Source organism: Colius striatus, chromosome 12 (genome assembly GCF_028858725.1).
Source record: "Colius striatus isolate bColStr4 chromosome 12, bColStr4.1.hap1, whole genome shotgun sequence".
In the NCBI taxonomy this organism is placed as follows: domain Eukaryota; kingdom Metazoa; phylum Chordata; class Aves; order Coliiformes; family Coliidae; genus Colius; species Colius striatus.
Genome location: NC_084770.1, coordinates 14,922,940 through 14,943,631, shown reverse-complemented (window position 1 = coordinate 14,943,631; position 20,692 = coordinate 14,922,940). Strand labels below are relative to the sequence as shown.

The following is a 20,692-nucleotide window of genomic DNA, read 5'->3' as shown; positions in this document are numbered from 1 at the left end:
GCCTCATAAAGGCAGTCCAATAGCAACAACAAATTTCTGGATTTCATGTGGCTTCTTCTAAAAACAGAATATAAGGGCGAGTTCTTGAAATGAAAGGTGCTACTGTGTGAGCAGAGACATCTCATGACAAGCTTTCACTTTCTTAGCGCGAAATTTGAAATAGGAAGAAAGTAAATGCCTGTTTTAACCTCTCACTCCATAGGTTTAGTGTTGTTTTGACCAGGCCACAGAAAGCAAAATGCAAAGGTGACAGAGGAATGGATTTTCTTTCACATCACACCTGAACCATAGCTTTAGTGCTGCTGATTTCATCTCAGTAGAACAGTGAGGAGAATCAGGCTCTGTGGCTGTTTTTACAGAAAGAGACATAAGCTGCAGTATTCAAACATGGAATCTGAACTTTCTACACAATTACAAGATCAAACCTCTACCAAAAATTTCTCTTTAGCTCCAGATTCAGGGATGTTTGCAAGATATAGACTATTTTATGCTTCTTGGATTTTGAAGGTCTGCACTCTTTAAAGACTGTTTATCCTATTTTGCATAACGATTTCACCACAGTATTTTCCTGCTCTGTATCTGAATCTTAGGAAAACAACATGTTCCTTAGTAGTGTCAATTACTCAAGCTCTAAATGCTTTGCTGTTAAACAGAAAATAACTCAGTGGACTGGTAAACCTGCTTCTGCAGGGGAGGTGGACTAGATGATCTCTAAAGGTCCCTTCCAACCCCTACCATTCTATGATTCTATGCTGCTCCTCAGCCTGACCTGTTTGTAAGGCATACCCTTTGGAAGTATCACACGCTCATAATCCCCCATTGAAACCTTAGAGATGTGGTAGGGCTCAGCATCTCTGAGAACTGTTTCATCCAAATCTATCTGTATTTTTTACAGTATGTTGCCTAACAAAAAAAAAACCCAAAAAGGTTTTACATGGAAAAGCTGGAAAATGCTGGAAAAGCAGCAAATGCTAGATGTAACATACAGTAGAAGCGGATGGTACCTTTGACTACAGTGGATAGATTTTCCTATTTCTCATGTCTTTTCCTTTTCCCATGCAAAACACTGAGTCTTATTCAAGCAGTTTTGTCAGACTATGAAAATGGTAGCAAACCACCAAACCATTTTTTTTCTTATTAGCAGGGCCTCTGAACTGGTGCTATATGAACAAGCACCTTTTGTTATGTAACAAGGAACAGCACTAACAGCCATGTGAACTAGGGGTGAGGATGGGACATGCCTGGGAGCTCTCAGTGTTGTGAAACTTGGGCATTGAGAGTCACAGCAGGCAAAGACACATGCATCTGGCCAAAGCCACCACTGCCTGTGGGCTTTGGGCTCTCTCATAAACTGAGCTCACTACTTTTAAACAAACAATTAACCCTTACCACTTCATACAAGAGGGGAGAATCCCACTTGCTTGTTGGATTACACAAACAAGCAAAGGACTTGACCTCACAGAGTCTTACGGAGCTGGTGTGGTTTCACCAGGCAAGGAAGGTGATATACTCTGCTGGACACGTTCTAGGGGACTAAGTCTCCTGAATGGTGGAGAGAAAAGAGATAAGGCACAAACAGGATGTCCTGTCTGCCCTTAGAGCAATCTGGTGTGATATGGTTCTCTGCATATTTACAGTAGGGTGGTGCCTGGGACACATCAGACTGCTGGTACAGATTTGTCTGGTATGAAAGGCACAGTACACATTTCCATCACAATTCTTTATCTTTTTTGTTAAAAAAAACCCACTGGTTAACAGATCTCTTCTCATCAGTAAATCACTCCAGATTTTGGAATACACATTTGTTAACTGTGGCTTAATTTGGGCATATCTGCTTATGTGAATTTTCCTCATTCACAAAAGCAATCAGAGTGAAAGGACAGGAGTAAAAACTGTGTGATATGACCATATTTATTCATATAAGCCTGCAAAAGGATTTACTTACTCTTTTCAAAAAGCATCGAGCAAGGAGCTCAGGGTTTTCAATGCAATGTTCTATCTCCTTAAGGAAAATCCTGAAAGAAAGGAAGGAAAGCAAACAGTAATGTAACATCTCACGCTGAGTACTAGCTTCTGTGTAAGTCCAGCTTAATACCTACGTTTCTGTGCTGAGAGGATTCATGGGGGAAGGTAACAATTCTGACCCACAAAGAAATATACATATATTAGGAAAATGAGACGTGGTTCACAGCTGATTACCTGAATCACCAATATTATCATGTTTTCATCTGCTCACAAGCATCTGATACATCTGGTTCCTCTGGTTGTTGAGATATGTTTCTAATACGTAGCCCAAACACTTTCCTCCCATTTGGTTATGAGGATTTTTCATAGCAGTAAGAAATGACAGAAAAGCTCTGTCAGATGTAGTTGCTGTGAAAATATGAGATGTAGTCTAAAGGCTTCTGCAGTGGCAGTCAATGCACTAAGCCTTTAGGGAAAAAAATAACAGGCTTGCAAAGGGAGAGGAATGTCATTCTGCAAATGGAAGACACAGTATTTCAAATATTTTTTCCTATTATGTATCAATTTCTCTGGCATAATATTTAAACTTGCAGAAGAGGGATTTTTAAAATTTATTTTGTTCAGCTGTTTGTTGCTACATCTTATGGGCAACTACCATCCAAAATAACTAAATTCTCACTTTGTTCTATGGCCAGTTTTACTTAATCAAGGCTAGGAAAAGCAGGAAATCTATAGAAGAAGCCCTAAGCTTTGTGTTTAGAAAGACGCTCAAAATTAGGTTAATCATGTTCATTATTGGTAGTTGTGGGCACCATATCACCTTGTGTACAGTGTGGACAAGGCTTCTGGAAAGGTTTATGATTATGTGAAGGATACAATTCTGTAAGAAATATGCTATCAAATATATCATGTCTTCTGACATGATAACAAAAATATAAGACAAATACACTCAACAGTAAGAAAACTTTCTCATAGAGGAGTGTTGCCAGAGAAAGAACATCAGGATTTAGTCCTGTGATATCTAATAGTGTACCAAGGTAAAATACTCACCACGAGAGACATTCAAAATGGATAATACCAGGGGGAATCACTAGTAAATGTATAAAACGGTATAATCTTTCACAAAACAAACCAAGTAGATGATCTTGGAGGCATTCTCCACACATGGACTTTATGGGACACACACGGAGACAAAGGGAGGATGATTTTTCCTGCCTGCATATATGTGAATATGACAAAGCACCCCACATAAAGGGAGCAGAAATGACAGTAGCACCCGAGGGCACAGGACAACCGCCAGTTCCCACTTGCCTGTTGTGGAAATCGTAGATTTCTGGAAGGTTCCCAAAAAGAATTTCCTTCTTGTTCTGGAGTGCAGATGGAATCAGATGTACTAAACTGGGATTATCCATTTCTGAAGCATATCCCTGTAGAGAAGAGTGGAAAAGAAAACCAGTCTGTTTTTACCAGGGAATAAGTACTGTGTCTGAGACACTGAAATGCCCCAAAGTCTATGTGCTTTTGTTCTCAACAGAGCACACAAAGGCTTCTCCTATGCCTGCTTCTTTGTTGCTTCCAGGAATTTCTGATGAATCTAATTTTTCCCAGAGCTTCTACCTGATAGCTGTGCAAATGCATTTTTACCCACAAATGGACAGATTACTGGATCGGCAGAAAACATGAAATGATGTCTCTAGGATTCAAAAGCCATCTTGGTCATGTAAGGATGGAAACTGTGAAGTCTGCTAGACACATATCTTTCTGCTACACTGCTTCATTGCAAAAGGATTAGTTTGGATATAGCTGTCAAACTGTGGTATTTGGCTGGATTTTTCAGTTGTTTCTTGTAGAAACTGGATTGTGTTTCTTTAATAAAAACTTTGAGAGAAGAACATTCCAAGTGCAGATTTTAAACTCAAGAGTAATTTATCAATTCTCAGAGCTGTCAGCTCCCACAGATCAAATTCATTAAAGAAGCAACCACATGTTTGTAAAAAGAAACTACTCAGTTCTTCAAGTCCCACCCAAATACAACCACAATTGAGCCCTGCTCAGCCTCCATCCTCCCAAAGACTAGGGACCTCAGGCTCCACACACACAGAGTACGCTGGTGTCCTACCAGTTTCAAAAGCTCAAAAGGTCTATCTGAAGTGTGAGCTGCTCTTTTTTTGCATTCAGACACTACGTGGGACAATAAACAAGAGAGACAAGGGGACCTTTCTTTTTCTCAGTTATTTTCCAAATCTACATTCACAGAAATTTAAGGCCTGGCCCCATGGAAATCAAGAGTGATGTTTCTGAGGCTTATAGGTGATCCTTTGAAAAGGCACATTATTAACTGTTCCTCTGTTCCTCTGTCTATAACTTTGAGAACCATGCAACTTCTATTATTCTGCAGTCTGAGGTCAGAAAAAGTGCCTCTTCCTTTAAGCCCCGAGGAAAGAAGTTCAAAACAACCATCTCATTTTCCATCTCCAAGGCTGAGCTATCTTGCTAACAGAGCCTGTGTACTCTAAATACAGGAGGTGAGAGTGCTCAGCCCATGAAGGATGTGCACCCACAGAGATGACTTTGAGGTTAAGCATCAGAAGCTATTTCAGAACAGCTTCTTACCTCTATTATGCTTTGAAGTTCTTCTACATAAACCCGTTCTGTTTCTATCAGCTCATTGATTATGTGGCTAAAAGACAAGAAAGGTGGAGAGTTAACATCATTTGCCAAGAGTTCAACAAAGCACACACGAAAGAAAAAAAAGTATTCCTTGCATATTTCTTTTTATGTCTCTGACTAAACAAAAAACTCCTCTGAAGGTCATTTCTCCATACTTCAATATTGCTGATAATCTTTGAAGGCCCTTGGACTATTTCAGCTCACTTAAAACTTCATCTCAATTGCTTCTGTCATTTTTATACCTACAAATCTGAATTAAAAGATTAAAAATGTCCCAGAAAGCAAAGAAAAAAGGTTTCCACATCTAGTAATAACAACTAACAGTACTCAGTAAGAGGGGATTATATTTCCCAAGTCTATGTTACATTTCTGTTTGGCTTTCTTCTATAAAACAAACAAAATTGGTGATTAGGCTTCCTTTCTTCAATACACTGCAAAAATAGGCAACAGGATGATGTCAGAAGTCTGAAAACATGAAAGTAAATCACAGTAAAATATTTATACTTTCTTTTGGACTTTTCATTTCTAATATTAGTTTAATACTCTTGGGTAACTTGAAGACACGTATCTTGAAGACGTCTGATTTATTTCCCAGAAGCATAAATGTAGTCAATTCACTTTTGGACAAATAACTAATTAGATTTTAAATTCAAATTGCATTAAATCCCTCTCTTTTTTTTATGCATCAGTTGTCCCAGATTCTCAAGAAAGCATCATCTTTAATACACTTATGAACAAAGTTTTCAGGGTAGTTTTTCCAGAGGTTTGAGCAGTTTCTCCAAGTAGAATAGGACCAATGCCCAGTGTTCCTTTCCTGGTCCATGCTTCACGAGAATCTGTAACCAGATAGCTACATCAAGCAAACAGAGATCACCAGAGGGACACTAGAAAGTAATGTCTAGAGGAATTGGAGCATATAAGCAGCATATAACCTAAGGCTAGTAAAGTCTAGGCATCTACTGGCATCAATACCAGCACATGCATTTGTCCACTATCTCCCTTACATGTGTTAGGGAAAGGATGAAATCAGTGCTGACCAGAAAGAAGAAAAATATTTTATGCTTGGAAACTCCTGTTCCTCAGGAGCTACCTGCTACTTTACACATACAATCAGTACCATTGATCCCAGATTTTCCCCTGGAAATGGACTTGCCTAGCCTGCTACTGGCCAGGCATCATGGTGTACTGGGAGGGTAGCCTGCAGAGTAAATGTTACAGAAACCATGGGTGTTTTTTGGCAAAAATACATATTTCTAGTATTTTGGTCGAAAATGCTCCAAGAGACTGGAGAAGACAGAAAACTGCTCCTCTGCTCCATAGTGCCAGAAGCTTGATGCATCTCAAGGCTGCTTTCTAGAGGAAAATACAGAGACTAGAAAGTCACTTCTGTCATTTCTGCTGCATAGTTTGGTCTGCCTATGTCTGGTTACCTGTTTTTTATATATCACACAACAGTCATGTAAACATCCACATCCCACTAAGGCCTTATATCATGAACCACGTTTATACTGTTGCATTCACTGTAAGGAAACACCACTTGAGGTACTGCTTCTAGCTTGGGGGTCTCCAACATAAGGAGGACATGGAGCTGTTGGAGTGAGTCCACAGGAAGACCACGACGATGATCAAAGGGTCTCTTTTATGAGAGAGTTGAGATTGTTCAGCCAGAAGAAGAGAAGGCTCTGGGTAGAACTTATAGCAGCCTTCTAGGACCTAAAGGGACCTATGAGAAAGCTGGAGAAGGATTTTTTTACAAGGTCAGGTAGTGATAGGATGAGGGATAATGGCTTAAAATTGAAAGAGGAGAAATTAAGATTAGGCACTAGAGAGAAATCCTCTATGATGGTGGTGACTGACACAGGTTGCCCAGAAAGGTTGTGGCTGACCATCCCTGGAAGTGTTCAAAGCCAGGTTGGATGGGGCTCTGAGCAACCTGCTGAAGTAGAAGGTGTCCCTGCCCATGGCTGGGGGGTTGGAAAGAGATGATCTTTAAGGCCCCTTCCAACTCAAATGATTTTATTATCTTTTCCTTCTGCACATATTTTTAGGATGTCCCTTTTGAGATGAATAAATCAATCCTGCTTCTGATGAAGCCTCCTTTAAATGGTTTGGCCAGGCATTTGAAAGTCAAATACTCAAGCAGCTTGAAATGCAAAAGCCCTGACTAAAACTTTACAGATTCATTGATTTGCTTCAGATTTATTCAGTCCTTTTCAAGGCAATATGGTGAGGACCACTTACTCTGATCTCAGAGGTATTATTGCTTTATGGACCACTGCTTGAGAAGCATTCTAAATACCAGGAATACTAGATCTTACCTTCAACTGATCCATAACATTTCAAATTTTGCTATAAAATAACTAATATTTGATAGGTGTCTTAATGCCTTGAGTAAAGACAAAATTGCAGGATAGGAAAATAGATCAAAGCTGTACCTGCAGACATTGGGAGTACTGACTCCAACCAGCTGGCCTCCACATTGATCTCAAATTGAGATAGTTATGCACAAGGAAGCTGCATCTAGCAATAGGGAAGAAATTCTATCACTCTTCCTGACTAAGCAACACTATTGAACAAACACAGGTGCAAAAGGGTACTACAGTACATGATCTCATAAAGTCGGGACGTGTTGAACTTTAACCCAGGACTTTGTCCACAGTTCCCTGAATTTTTACACCTTTGAGCTGGAAAATACATTAGAGGTACACTCAAAGTACTACATTACTCCTCATAAGATACATATGTATGCCACTTTAATGCACCTTCATGAAAATTGCACAGTCAATGGCCTAAGGGGTTGATTGTCAAAAAATATATCTTACAAACATTAGCACCTGCCTTTACAGCTGACTGAAATAAACATTTAAATATGCCTTTCCTTTTAATAGCTATTGAAGTTACTGCATGGACCAGATACAAAGGAGGACAAGCAGATTGCTACAGTTTTAACATCGCTAGCACTTGCAACACTGAAAAGAAATCCTAAGGACAATATACAACTTGTTTCTGGAGTTAAAAACTTAGGCTGGTTATCAAACTGAACTAAGATACCTCATCAAGCTCAAGACTAATGGTTATCAAGACAGAACACAAATTCTAGTGGCAGAAACTGAATAAGACAGATGTTTGGTGGTCACTACTTCAGAATAAGTAGTTTAAATTACATTTGTCACCTTCAGTACTAAAAATGAGAGATTGAGATGTCCAGGTAGGCAGCCAAGAGTAGATACAATAAAACAAACAGCTGCAAGTATAATTTCCTATGTAAACTTCATATTTGCATGGGCATGAGTGTGGCCATGGAAACTGTGCATACAGCCTATCTGTACACACAGCTATGGTCTTTGTAAAGATACACAGAAATATTTTCACTTTTAGCACTCTTCAGATCCAAAGGATGTTTATATTCTTGGTTCCTTTGTTTTTTAAGTGTTACGACAAACATGTCTAACTAACTCACTCCTTGTAAAGGTGGTGTTAGCCACTTTATCATTTTCCAGTCTTTCTCCACAGTGAGACAGCAGGATTTGCTTTCACTGCTCAGGTTTTTTTGGTGGGATTTTTGGTATTAACTGTTGTGTTTTTCCAACCACAAATTGTGTCCACATGAAAAAAACAGAAGAATTTGACCAAACATCCAACATTCTGTCAGACTCCACACACGTGCTTTAGAGCTGTTTTGTACACGTTTCCTAGTACCCATAGCCAGGTAGAACTCTGGGATTTCCTTCTTGGAACACAAGAGCTGTATGTTTAAGCCTCTCACTGTCCCCAAAGCAGAATGCTTGCCATGCTTCTGCAAAGAGCTGGTTGGTGCAAGTTCTATTCGCTGACACTGTTTGAAAATTTTCCATGATATAATCCCTCCATCTTTCTATCTGTGCCCATCTCACAGTTTTCAGATGGTTTTTTACATGATCACAACACTATTATTTTGCAAGTGTTATTCTGTGTTTCTTCTCTAACATGGTCAGTGTTACAGTAATTACCAGAAACGCTCAGCACAAACCAATCAGGAATGATCCTTCCTTAGCAACAGTGCTCCCAGAGTAATTTACCTGAATTGCCCTCCAAATAATATCCACAGCAGCAAAATCTCAAACATTAAAGGTTGTTGCACATGAATCACTCTCTTGTCAAACTGTTAACAATATAAATCTGTACACTGGACAAGGACCTTCCACAGACATTAAATTGTCCTGACAAAGAGGTAATTTAAGAACAGTAAATTAAAGAGCTACATAAATGTGTCTTGTTGCCGAAGGGGAAGGCATGAAGAGGGTATAAATGAGACACTGTGTGAGCATGCGAGCTTGGTAAATGATGAAGTAGAGAGCTCATTATATGACACAAAAGATTTAATGGCATTTGAGATAGTCTAATGGCTTAAAAAACTGGCAGTGACATAGTCTGATTTACACAAAGCCATGAGGAGTGAAATCACAGAATGGCGGGGATTGTAGAGCTCATCCAGTTCAACATCTGCTAAAGCAAGTTTCTCTCAATCAAGGGGCACAGGAACATATCCAGGTGGGTTTGGAAGCCTCCAGAGGAGACTTCACACTCTCCCTGGGCAGCCTGTGTCAGGGCTCCCTTACCTCAACACCAAAGAAGTTTCTCCACATGTTCCAGTGGAACTTTCTGTGTCCCAGCTTGTACACGTTACCCCTAGTCCTGTCACTGGGCACCACAGAAAAAAAGACTGGTCCCATCCTCTCAACACTTGTCTTTTAGGTATTGATAAGCATTGCTCAGTCTTTTCCTCTTGAGGCTTAAAAGTCCCACGTGAAATGTCCATCTCTGCTGGGATGTCATGGGACAGCAAGGTTAACAGCACACACCTGCTGCGAGTGTTGTTGCAGCAATTGACAGTGCTATTGTCCCAGGCAGTTTTTCCAGCTGCCATTTTCTCTTATATGGTCTCAACAAACATGTGTAGTCATTCTGGTAACCAGCTACATTGTAAGTCCTCTTTATAATGTCCAACATTTGAACAAAAGAAATATTGCAAATGCTAACATACATTGCCCACTTCCTGGGCAGCCCGTTCCAATGCCTGACAGTCCTTTAGCAAAGAAATTCCTCCTCAGATCCAGCCTGAACCTCGCCTGCTGCAACTTGAGGCCATTTCCTCTTGCTTTATTGCTTATTACTAGGGAGAACAGACAAACCGCTGCCTTGCCATAACTTCCTTTCAGGTAGTTGTAGAGAGCAATAAGGTCTCCCCTGAGCCTTCTTGTCTCCAGGCTAAACAGCCTCAGATCCCTCAGCCATTCCTCATAGGAGACGTGCTCCAAATCCTTTCCTAGCTTGGTAGCCCGCCTGTGGGAGGGAGAGGAGAGGGAGAGGAGAATGGAAAATAAGTAAAACTCAGGAGTTGAGACAGAACAGTATCATAATTGAAAAAGTTACTGTTGTCATGGTGGTGATGGTAGTGGTGGTGTTTTTGTAATGAAACAGAAGATAAGAGTGAAATATAACCCAAGAAAGACAAGTGCTGCACAATGCAACTGCTCAGCACCTGCAAACCAATGCTGAACTAGTCCCTGAGCAGCAATCAACCTCTCCTAGTAAACTCCCTCCCAGTTCCTATACTAAGCAGGATGTCATTTAGTATGGAATAGCCCTGTGGTCAGTTTGGCTAAACTGTCCTGGCTGTGGCCCTTCTCGGCTTCTTTTGCCCCTCCAGCTTTCTTGTTGGCAGAGCATGAGAAGCTAAAAAATCCTTGACTTAGTATAAACACTACTTAGCAACAACTGAAAACATCAGTGTGTTATCAACAGTATTCTCCTACTAAATCCAAAACACAGCCCCATACCAGCTAACAGGAAAAGAATTAACTATTTCCCAACTGAAACCAGGGCAAGGTGAAACAGTGAAGGAATGAAAAAGCCTGTAAGAAAAATTTAAGAATATAAGCTAATCAATGGCACACCAGAGGTACGGGCCTGTACTGTATTTAGAGTTTTAAACTGAACTCACAGATCCTTCGGTCTCTCTTTTTTCCTGTGTCAATGTCCAAACTACATAGCAAAGCTTCATGCAGATTTCTATCAGCTTCCAAGGGCTGTTCTCCAGCCTCCAGTGCTGTCACACTCACTGCTCACTAGCCTAAATCAGCAGACTTCACCCTTGGGAGTTAGGAGCAGACACAATACTGATGTACCTGCCCCTTCCCAATTGCTTTTGTACTTATTTTCCCCTTCATAGAGAAACATAAAAATAGGAAGTGAAGCCAGGAGAGACCACTTGAAATCTTGCCTGTGGTGCTAAGGGATTGCTCATGGTTTGGCCAGTACTTACTTACAATGAGCACTTGCATCCTATAAAAAGGCTCATTGTAGTGTCTGTGGATTCAAAGGTAATTTCAGAAACAGATTGCAGCCTCGACTTTGGACTCAGCACTCTGATTACCAGGAGGATCCCAAACACACCCCTTGGTGACTGGAAAGTGAAGAAAGATAGGTGTAACTGGGATGTGTCAGGTAAAGCCAGAGGCAGATCTTCCATACTCCACTGTTCCTTCATTTCAGAGACATTTTACAAGAACATGAGGTTTAGATAGTAGCAGTTCAAAGAAACCAGACTCCAAGTTGCTGAAGTTTATGGGCAGCTCTCACAAGGATAGCTCCCTGCCAGGATCATTCTCAAGTAAGTGGGCCGTCTCAGCACGGGTAGTGAGGGATTAAGCATCTGACCTGAAGGTCTAAGACTTCCATGGAGTCTAAAAAATCCTTCCCCAAAGAAACAAAGACACCAAATTAGAAATTTCCAAAGGCAGGATATTCTAGTCCAAATAATATCTGACCCACTAGCTTTCCTGATGTGAAACAGTGATCAGGAGAGTAAGGTCAGCTTTGCCTCTGCAGAAGGAGTTTCCTTTCTCCTAGCAGAGAGTGTTCAGGCACCATTAATCCAGCAAAGCACTCTGTATGGCACTGCCTTTGCTGCTACTGTAACTTGTCAGAATTGGGATGTGGCTGTGTCAGCAAGAGATCACACACTACTGAAGTGGTGTTGTCAGATGTTCCTCCAACAAAAGAAACTTCTTGATATGGGAAATAGTTGAAATGCATGAATGAGCTCACTTTTCTGCAATAATTGGTCTGGATTTCTAACAAAATATTGTGGCCTTAGTTACACTAAGATCACATTTCCCAGAGGTATGATTTCACATTGGTTTCCTTTGGGCACATTATTTTTGCTTTGGCAACCATGACATCCTGTGGCCCTGAAGTAAGATCTCATACACTGAGCCAGTTTCCACCACTTCTAGCTTTGAGAGACACTACAGTGCCAGCACAAGAAGGATGATAAGTAAGGAGAAAGTCGTAGGAAAACTACTTCTACTTTGTCCTTGATGCTCTCTCCAACCTTTGGCAAGTTAGTCACACCACACTGGAGTGAAGACAAAAAAAAAATGCAATTCTCTCCAACACAGGTAAGAATGTAGGAGCTGCAGAAAACACCAAGGTGTTGGGAAGAGTTTTATTTCTAGCCAAGGTTATAAATGAAACCTTGAAACTGAGGTAAATGTTGTTATTAATTAGCACCCTTCACTTGTAGTGGTGCCTTTCTCTGTCTGTCATTGCCTGTGCTGACATTTAGACCAAATGCAGCTATTTTCTTATTTGCTTTGGACTGTGCAAATAGTACCTAGCAAAGTTGTTAACCAAGTATCCATGAATCCTGCATGGCATGTCTTGCTGCAAGAAAACTTTGTCAATAGGTATTTATATGAGCTGGTTCTTTTTTGGTAACTAAGAATACACTACTAGGAAGGTGCTCACCACAATGACTGTAAAGAAAACATGTACCAGCCTATTATATATCAATAACTCTTCCTCTTCCTTCTTCCTTAAGAAGAGAAGAAAAAGGAAACTTCATTGAAAGACTGGTCAAAATCCTCAGGTGTCTCAGGTCATTATGCAGATCTGTCAATAATTCTGGTAGGAGCAGTGTCAGAGGATTTCTCTGCTGTGCTACCTTAAAAAACCCTATCAAATATAATGAAGCATGAAGCAGAAAATAGTATCTAGAGGCTACCACAACCTACTAATATATCCCCTGGCTAAATCTCAATGGCTTTTTGCTTATACAGTTACTATTTGTGCATCCTGCTCAGATAGCAACATAAAAGTAATACAGGATTTTAGTTTCCATAGCTGTGCTTCTTTTCTAACAAATTCACTGGCTCATTTCCATCCACAGATCTTGTTTCTATATTAGGATTTGCTATCACAGGTGTCTGTCCTGATAAGAAGTCTTTTCCTAGAAAAGGAATTGGAGCCATCAAATAGAATTAAACTAGTGGACTTTTTTTTAATAGAAACCACCCATAAATCATAACTTATTATCATAAATCATAAATTATTATGCAGCAGAAAATCTGTCTGCACAACTCATGTGGAGCCAGCAAAAGTGGCACTCACACATGGGCGCTCTGTATCTGTCATGCAAAAATGCATGGTGACTGGAAGATGAAAAGTTAGTATTTTCAGCAGCTGAAACAGCAGAATACAAGTGTGCAAGAGCAAAATATTGAGTGGAATGTATTACATTAATAGAAATAAACTAAACATCACTTTAAAAATCTATCTCTTTTAGTTAGAGTTCTACTTACATTGAAAATAATGGCTCTTTTAATACCTGAGGCTTCAGAACAAGATAAAGGATCAGAGGGAACTGTGTGCAGTGCAACAAAGACATAGAACAAATATCAACATTAGATAGAGTTGTACATAAGAGAAGTGAAAGTGAAAAATTCACTGGCTTGCAAAAATGAGCACAGTGGTAAAGGCCCAGCAGTCTGTCTAGTCTTAAGTGTTGTCTAATTTCTATTTCTGAGTGTAAATAAGTTGGAACAAAACTTCATTTTTGCAACTGGTGTCTCCTTTGTAGGTAGTAAATGATGAAAACCTCACTCTCCCCGTGGAAACAGAATCAACAATAAATAGCACATCCAGCTTTCAATTAGAAATAACTATAAGAAACTCTAAGACTGGTCTAATCTTAAAACCCCAACATTATCTGTGTGTTATGGAATCAAAATAAATGACAGCATGTCAGCTGCTGCATAGAGGAAACTTCCATTCCACCTATGTAACTGCTTTTAAAAGGAATTTATTTTCATTTCTCACAGTGCTAAAAGAGCCTTTTCCAGTTGAAAAGTATTCTCAGATGAGATTGTGCAACAGCTCAAGTGAAACTTAAGTAATGAGTCACTTGCTGCACTTTACCTCCCAAAGTGGAATAAAAGATCATACTGGACGTAAGAACATTTGTTTGATTAGAACTTTATTTTTGTTAGTTGATACAGAAAACACTTCTGATTTCTCTGGCACATATTCCTTTTTCATTTTTTTCAAATGAAAGAGATAAATGCTTTTAAAGAGCAACAATTGTGCTTAAAGTACATTTCATAGCTGCAAATAAACCCCAACTAAACTGAGTTTGAAAAGCATAAGCTCCATCTCACCTGAAAATTAGTGTTCCTTAGTGGAGATATTGTAATTGCCTGCCTAGGTGATCCTATTCTGCTGCAATGTCAAATGGAATTGTTCAAGTTATTATGCAAGCTCTTCTGAGCAGAAGGCCTGTATCTTTGTTAGAAATATATTTCACCACAGATGTCATCATTTCTAACATTTCACTTCTTCTGAAATGATCCCATCTCTTCACATGAAGGAATTGTCCCACATTCATTGTTCCCAAAACAAATGACCTTGGGGAAATATTTTTATATATCTTAATTAGTTGACCTACATTATAGGAACCAGAACATAGCTGTTAACAGAGAGGCAAATTAATTAAATTATCTACAGAGAGAAACAATATGAATCGAGGACTAAAAGTCAAGCAAGACTTGTTTATCAGCTGTACATCTACACTGAATTGAGTCAGCTCAAATTCAAGCTAACTTTAGACAATGTGGATGCTGCAGACTGGTCCTTTACACAAGGCAAAATAACATGCCAATTAGCTGTGGAAATATTTAACAACTAACCCATATTTGTGAACTACTCATCAGGCCCACCTCAGGATTGTTGTCTTTTAACGTTGCAGCTGCACCATGTCTGATGACAAAGATATATTTAGCTCTGTGATATCTCTGCATTGAGTAACCAATTAGCTACAAGGAGGTGCATCATTTATTGATCAAATTTGCTACTAATGTAACCCCCCAAGTGGTATTAATATTAGACTATGTCTTAGTAGATTGTGGTAGATTGCTAGTAGTAGTAGTAGTAGATGGTAGATTGCAGTAGGTTGCTAGTAGATTGTCGCTACTGCACACACATGCTTGTTAAATATTTGCATGTAACTGAGACATTGAAGGTTAAAAGGCTGCTTCCATGCTGTGGTGACTCCCACGTAATATCTTAGCATTGTTTTCTTGCTTGACATTATGAGTATTTCTATACAGGCCACACAGTTCATGACTCTAATGTCACTATTCTTCCTTAGTAATATCCAATGGAAAGCAAACCTTCTGTTTTCTTAGGGCCAGACAGAACTAGTACAGCTGGATCTTTCATTTGTTACAGCAAAATATATTGCATGAAGGACTTAAAATGAGGACAGGGGAGAAAGAAATAATTCTTCACTGCATTTGCCAAAGAATGGGTTTCACAGAATCACAGAATCTTAAAGGTTGGAAGGGACCTCCAAAGATCATCTAGTCCAACTACCCTGCCTTTTTGATCTGTTAAACTGAAAACATAACAGGCACTCAAGTTTACCAGCCAACAAAGGAAGCTCATTGCTTTTTAAAAATATAAATATAAACTGTATAAAAATTAAATTGGGGTTATTAATATACTCACATTGAGATTTACCCTCTTACTTGTTTCTAGCTAGGAAGGACTAGAACGTACAGTCAACAGCTTATAGCGAAAAGATTAAGTCCTCTAAAACAGGATATTCTAGATTTCACACATTGTGGGAAATTCACACCATGGGACATTTGAGTTGTGGGAAATTCAGAGTCCCCGTGTCCTGGAAGCCATTTCCTTCATGGATGCTTTTTTCTTTAGAGTTAGAAACAGAGCAGATAAAGACCTTTAGACATGTCAGCTTTTGCAAAAACTATTTAACAGGCTTTTTCCATGCTTAATCTGACTTTTAAGACAGAAACTACTTTTGGTTTAGATGCAGTATATAGTCTCCACTGCTTTGTAGACACGATACATCCATATACAGATAGGAGTTGACCTCATTGAGCAAGAAATCTGATAAAGGCTGACAGTGCTCTGGATTTTCCCACACACAGTGGTAAAGCATGATATTTGAAAAACATCTTTTTTTAATAAAAGCAAAAGTAACCAGGATAAAATCCTCAAAATTTCAATGAGACAAGACCAAAAAATGAAACTCCCAAAAATAGGATATAGGAAGTTTAATTGGAGCTGTTTATACTGAGAATTCATGTTGACTACTATAGCTCAGCCTCTATGTAAACCTAAGTTATTCACAGAGTTTCTCTCCAAAATTCTGTATAATCTAAGGTGGGTAATTTTGCTGAACTTATGTGACAGAGAAGAATTTAGGCACAGGTGACTGCTCTACACTGATTCCTACATCACCCAAATCTCTTACTCCAGAGCACCTCCTTTAATGGTGTGACTCACAACTCTCATGCCTGTGGTACTCATTCATCCTCATCCTGTCCCTGCAAGGACCTTTTTTGCTGTGTAGAGCCATTTTGGATTGGGATGGAGAAGCTGAACATAAAATTATTGCTCAAACTGGTATGGGCATTCTTTCCTTTATGGCATCTGAGCTGAATTAGAACTAAATAACATGGCAGTGAGTGTGCTATTCTTGGTAAAAATGCACAGTTCTGTTCATCTGTGCTGGCTGCCTGACTAGTATTTTCAAGCCAGACTTGCTACATAATTAGATGACACCAAAAACTCCATCCTCTGTAATAGCTCTGCTTGATTTGGCATGTTCTTACTTCTTTCAGGCACTGTTGCAACTGTACCCAGCCTCAGTTCTAACTACAAACACCGAAGTGGCAAATTAAGCATTTCCCACATGGAAAGGCTCATGTAAGGCCTACAACAGCCACTGAGACTGATAAATCAAGTTTACTATTCTCCCAGGGAAAAAAGCAGAGGAACAGCAGTCCTAGATGAGCCAAGAAATATCTCTGTCCCATTGTATCACATAGAATGTCAGCACACAGAGAAAACCATAAGAAACAGGATGGGTAATAAATATCTTTCTATATTCTTGAAACCTGGAATTGTGAGAGCTTTCTGTAAAGCAGCCCTTTGAATACATTGTCCATCTGGAATCTATCCTACAGTCCTCTAAAGCTGCTTTCTAAGTTTGGAGTATCTTCCAACAGCCAGTGTGTCTCTATCTTTCTGTAAGTTTATCATTAAATTATGAAAGCTATGTTCCAGAGGTGCAGTAGAGAGGGTTGTCCGAATATAAGGTAGTAAATGGGTATGGGTGCTGCTAAGAGCTGTGACTTCCATTCCTGCCAGGTGGAGTAGGGTAGCTGCAGATGATAAAATCCTTATCTCTCCCTCTGCCCCAGATTACCATTGCAGAGAAGGCATGGCACACAAAAAAGCGTGCTTGCTCCTTAGCCATGACAGTTCCCAGCTTACTGATGTAAACGTGCCAGTAAGAGGAGAATATGTTTCAGATGCTCCCATAAACTCCATTTTATCTCCTCAGGATTTTCTTTCCCTGTTCCATTCCCACTGTCATGTAACTAACACCTAGTTTGTTTCCCCCAAACTCCACAGAATGCTGATTCTTGAGGACCTTTAAAAGCAATTTCAATATTCATTGCAATAACAATAGCATGGCTATTAACTAGGGAACAGCATTTGAAGACAGGTTTGCAATAATCAGAAATGCAAATAAAACATGAGTGCCCTCAAACCAGAGGCTAGAGAGAAAGATCAGCAACAGTATATTGAATAATCTGGATACCAGAATCTGCAGAGGACCTGTTTGACAGACAGCTGATACTATATAGAACAGAATTCCCGGTTAGACCCATAAGAGGAAAGAGTGATCCTGATGGATGAAAAAATGTAAGTGAATTTTCAGAAGCATTCTAAAACTCAATCTTCCAAACCTGGTTATTATATTCCCAGTTAACAGGCAGTTTGTTAAATACAGGAAGTAAAGTCAGTGGTGATTTAGTGAATGGTGCAATTGAAACCTCATTGCTCCATTGCATCACCAGCTACACGGGACTGAGTGACCTCCCATCTGCTATGTTCTGCCTGCTACTGCCCTGACCAGCCCAGCGTGGGTGCAAGTCACCGTCATCCCCATTAGGCAACATGACTTGCTCTTTGTGCTGTTGTAAATGATGTGAAGTGCTCAGCACTCTTCCATGAGCTAACTGACCTGCAGGAGCTACATATTTTTAACTGCAGATCAGTTTGAAAGTAGATTTCATTAGAACTGGTATGCATGTGTGTAGGGATGACAGGTGTGCTTTGGCAGCTCTGTCTGGAGGACTTTACACCCTGAGAGGCACGATTGTTCCTAGTTTGTTTCAAAGGTTTCTTAGCCTGGAGATTGTCACTGCACTGTTCTGTAAAGAGAAAGCAGTGCCATCTAAGCTGATGTGGTATAAAATAATACCAATGCCTCTCTTTTTCTTTCCCCATCCATCAGCAGTGATAACAGGGCTGAATAACTTCCTCTGCTCCTTGGCTTGTTCCTATGTTACCTGGCATTTCTAGGTGTCTTCCATGCACATACAGTAAGGCCAAGGACTGTCAGCCTCCTGTGTCAGAGCGAAGTGAGGTTTTTATGGAGAGGTGATATAATTGTAGTTAGGGGAGAACAAACATAGAAGCCTTCAGGCCTACATGTGCTTCTTCAGGCAAGACGAATCCAGTCCAAAGCAGCCTTTATTTGCATATGCTCTACAAACCCTGAGATGGATCAGGAGAGAGCAGAACTTGGCACAGGTAGAAGCCATCTAATAGAGGATACAGATTGACTGTGCCCTTGCTGAAGTTTCCAATGCTTTTAAATGGAGTATACACACCCCTGTGACACAGGGCAAGACAGAAGACACCTTTGATCCCAATCTCCCCATGTGCTTAAAACAAACCAACCATCCAGTACGTGTATGTGGCCAGCTGCATTCCAGGAGCCTGCCCAGAGCCAGCAGGCAGCAGAACAACTGCACAGAAAACAGGCTGAGGAATTCCTGGAATTTCTGAAGAGTGTTAAAATAACCTTAGTATCCAATAGCAAGCAGGTATGAGAGATAATAGCAAAAGTGTCTGCTTATCCCTCTTTGATACTTGATTTCAAGTGCAAACTTTGTAAGAAAGCATGTGAATGTTGAGAGTGTTCATTTCGGCTCTTCTCTACCTCTCAGATTCTTTGGGAGCAAGGACACAAGGCCTTCAGGAAGCCTCCAGAACACTCAGTAAACTGCTGTATAGTAACAATAAGATATTTTTCCCTCCTTTTCATAATAATTTTCCTAGTTCCCAGAACTATTTGGATACATAGTAGGAATATGTCTCCTCTTGCTATTCTACACACATTTCTAATCAGCAACAAGATCTCCAACATGGCAGCATACACTTCACTTCAAAGATCTTCCCAACCCTTTAGGCTGTAATTAGACTTCTAAGTGCTGGAGCCAATCTGCCCAACAGGGAAACTTCTCTGAAAACACAGATTTTAGAAAAGTTGAAAGAGATGATGGCAAACAAGAAATGGCTAGTGGCTTCTTGAAATTTCTCCTGATGACTGCGCTTTCATTAAGTCTGGTGAAAGAAAACAGTTCTCTAACAATAAGGTCAAGAACAAAGTTTCTCTATTACAATGTAGGCTTCAAGCTCTTCCCCTCTAGCAGATGAAAGTTTTCATGGGTCTGGAAAGACATTCTATTGGGATTCTGCTGTAACACTTATGTCTCAACTATTCACCAAAATCACTTTATCTCAGTTGTAATAGAAGTCCATGTTATGTTATGTTATGTTATGTTATGTTATGTGATCTATTCTATATCAAAACTTGTTGCACCTTTCATTTACACACTGTAGGGAAACTTTTGCAATGGATCTTAACTTATGTCAGATAAAAGGAGAAACTCATTCCCATTTTGAGGCTGTTCAGCCTAGAAAAGGGAAGGCTCTAGGGTGACCTTATTACTGCCTTTCAAAATATAAAGGGTTCTCTTAAGAAAGATGCCTTTACCAAGGCCTGCACTGATAGAAATCTACTGAAAGACAGTAGATTTATATTGGACACAAGAAAGAAATTTTTTATGATGAGGGTGGTGAGGCACTGGCACAGGTTTCCCACAGAAACTGTGGCTGCCTTATCCCTGGAAGTGTTCAAAGTCAGATCAAACAGGGCTTTAAGCAACCTGACCTAGTGAAAGATGTCACTGGCCATGGTAGGGGGAGTTGGATTAGATGATCTTTGGTCCACCCAACTCAGATCATTCTTTGACTCTATGATTTATCTCTGCCTCCTGCAGAAGCTCTGCATCTTTGGCCATTAGCTAACAAAATCAGGGATCTTAGTTCCTCTCTCAGCCATATGCAGCTCTGATGATTACAACAAGCAATTGGACACCAAAGGTTTAGTGTCACTCCCCAAGCTACTAGTATTTTTGACACCAGTCCATACCTAAATTTAGCAATTCCCAGACCTAATGTCAGTGCAACTTTGCTGTTGCTGATTTAGAATAGGGCTCTGGCACAGTATTCTCATTCTGAAAATAACTTTTAATTCTTTACCCAGGGCAGAAGTGCTACTCAAACAACCTGATGATTCAGTGCTATACTTAGTTATTCTCATGTTCAGAGTGATGCACAGACTGATTTAAGAAGCTCCCCAGCCCTTGTTAGATCAATGACACTGAGGGTAGGCCTGACCCAGATATTAAGATGCACTGAATTTAAATGACTCTTAAATCATATCCAAATTTGCAGTTGGAATCTGTCATTTAAGGGTACAAACACCTTCAGGCATAGATCCACAGGCTGCACACACCAGGATGTGAGTTTGCAAAAAGACAGCCGGCTGCTGGTGTGCAGAACTGAT

General features: G+C 39.9%; 1 protein-coding gene across 1 annotated transcript in view; it reads right to left on the bottom strand.

Annotated features, from left to right (window-relative positions):
* Positions 1–20,692, bottom strand: part of MCF2L2 (MCF.2 cell line derived transforming sequence-like 2) — a 135,149-nt gene that overhangs the window by 34,473 nt on the left and 79,984 nt on the right. The window contains exons 16-18 of the mRNA XM_062006261.1: positions 4,579–4,645; positions 3,277–3,392; positions 1,946–2,015 (exon numbers count right to left, since the gene is read on the bottom strand). Coding sequence (XP_061862245.1) covers positions 1,946–2,015; positions 3,277–3,392; positions 4,579–4,645 — 253 coding nt within the window. The remainder of the gene's footprint in view (positions 1–1,945; positions 2,016–3,276; positions 3,393–4,578; positions 4,646–20,692) is intronic.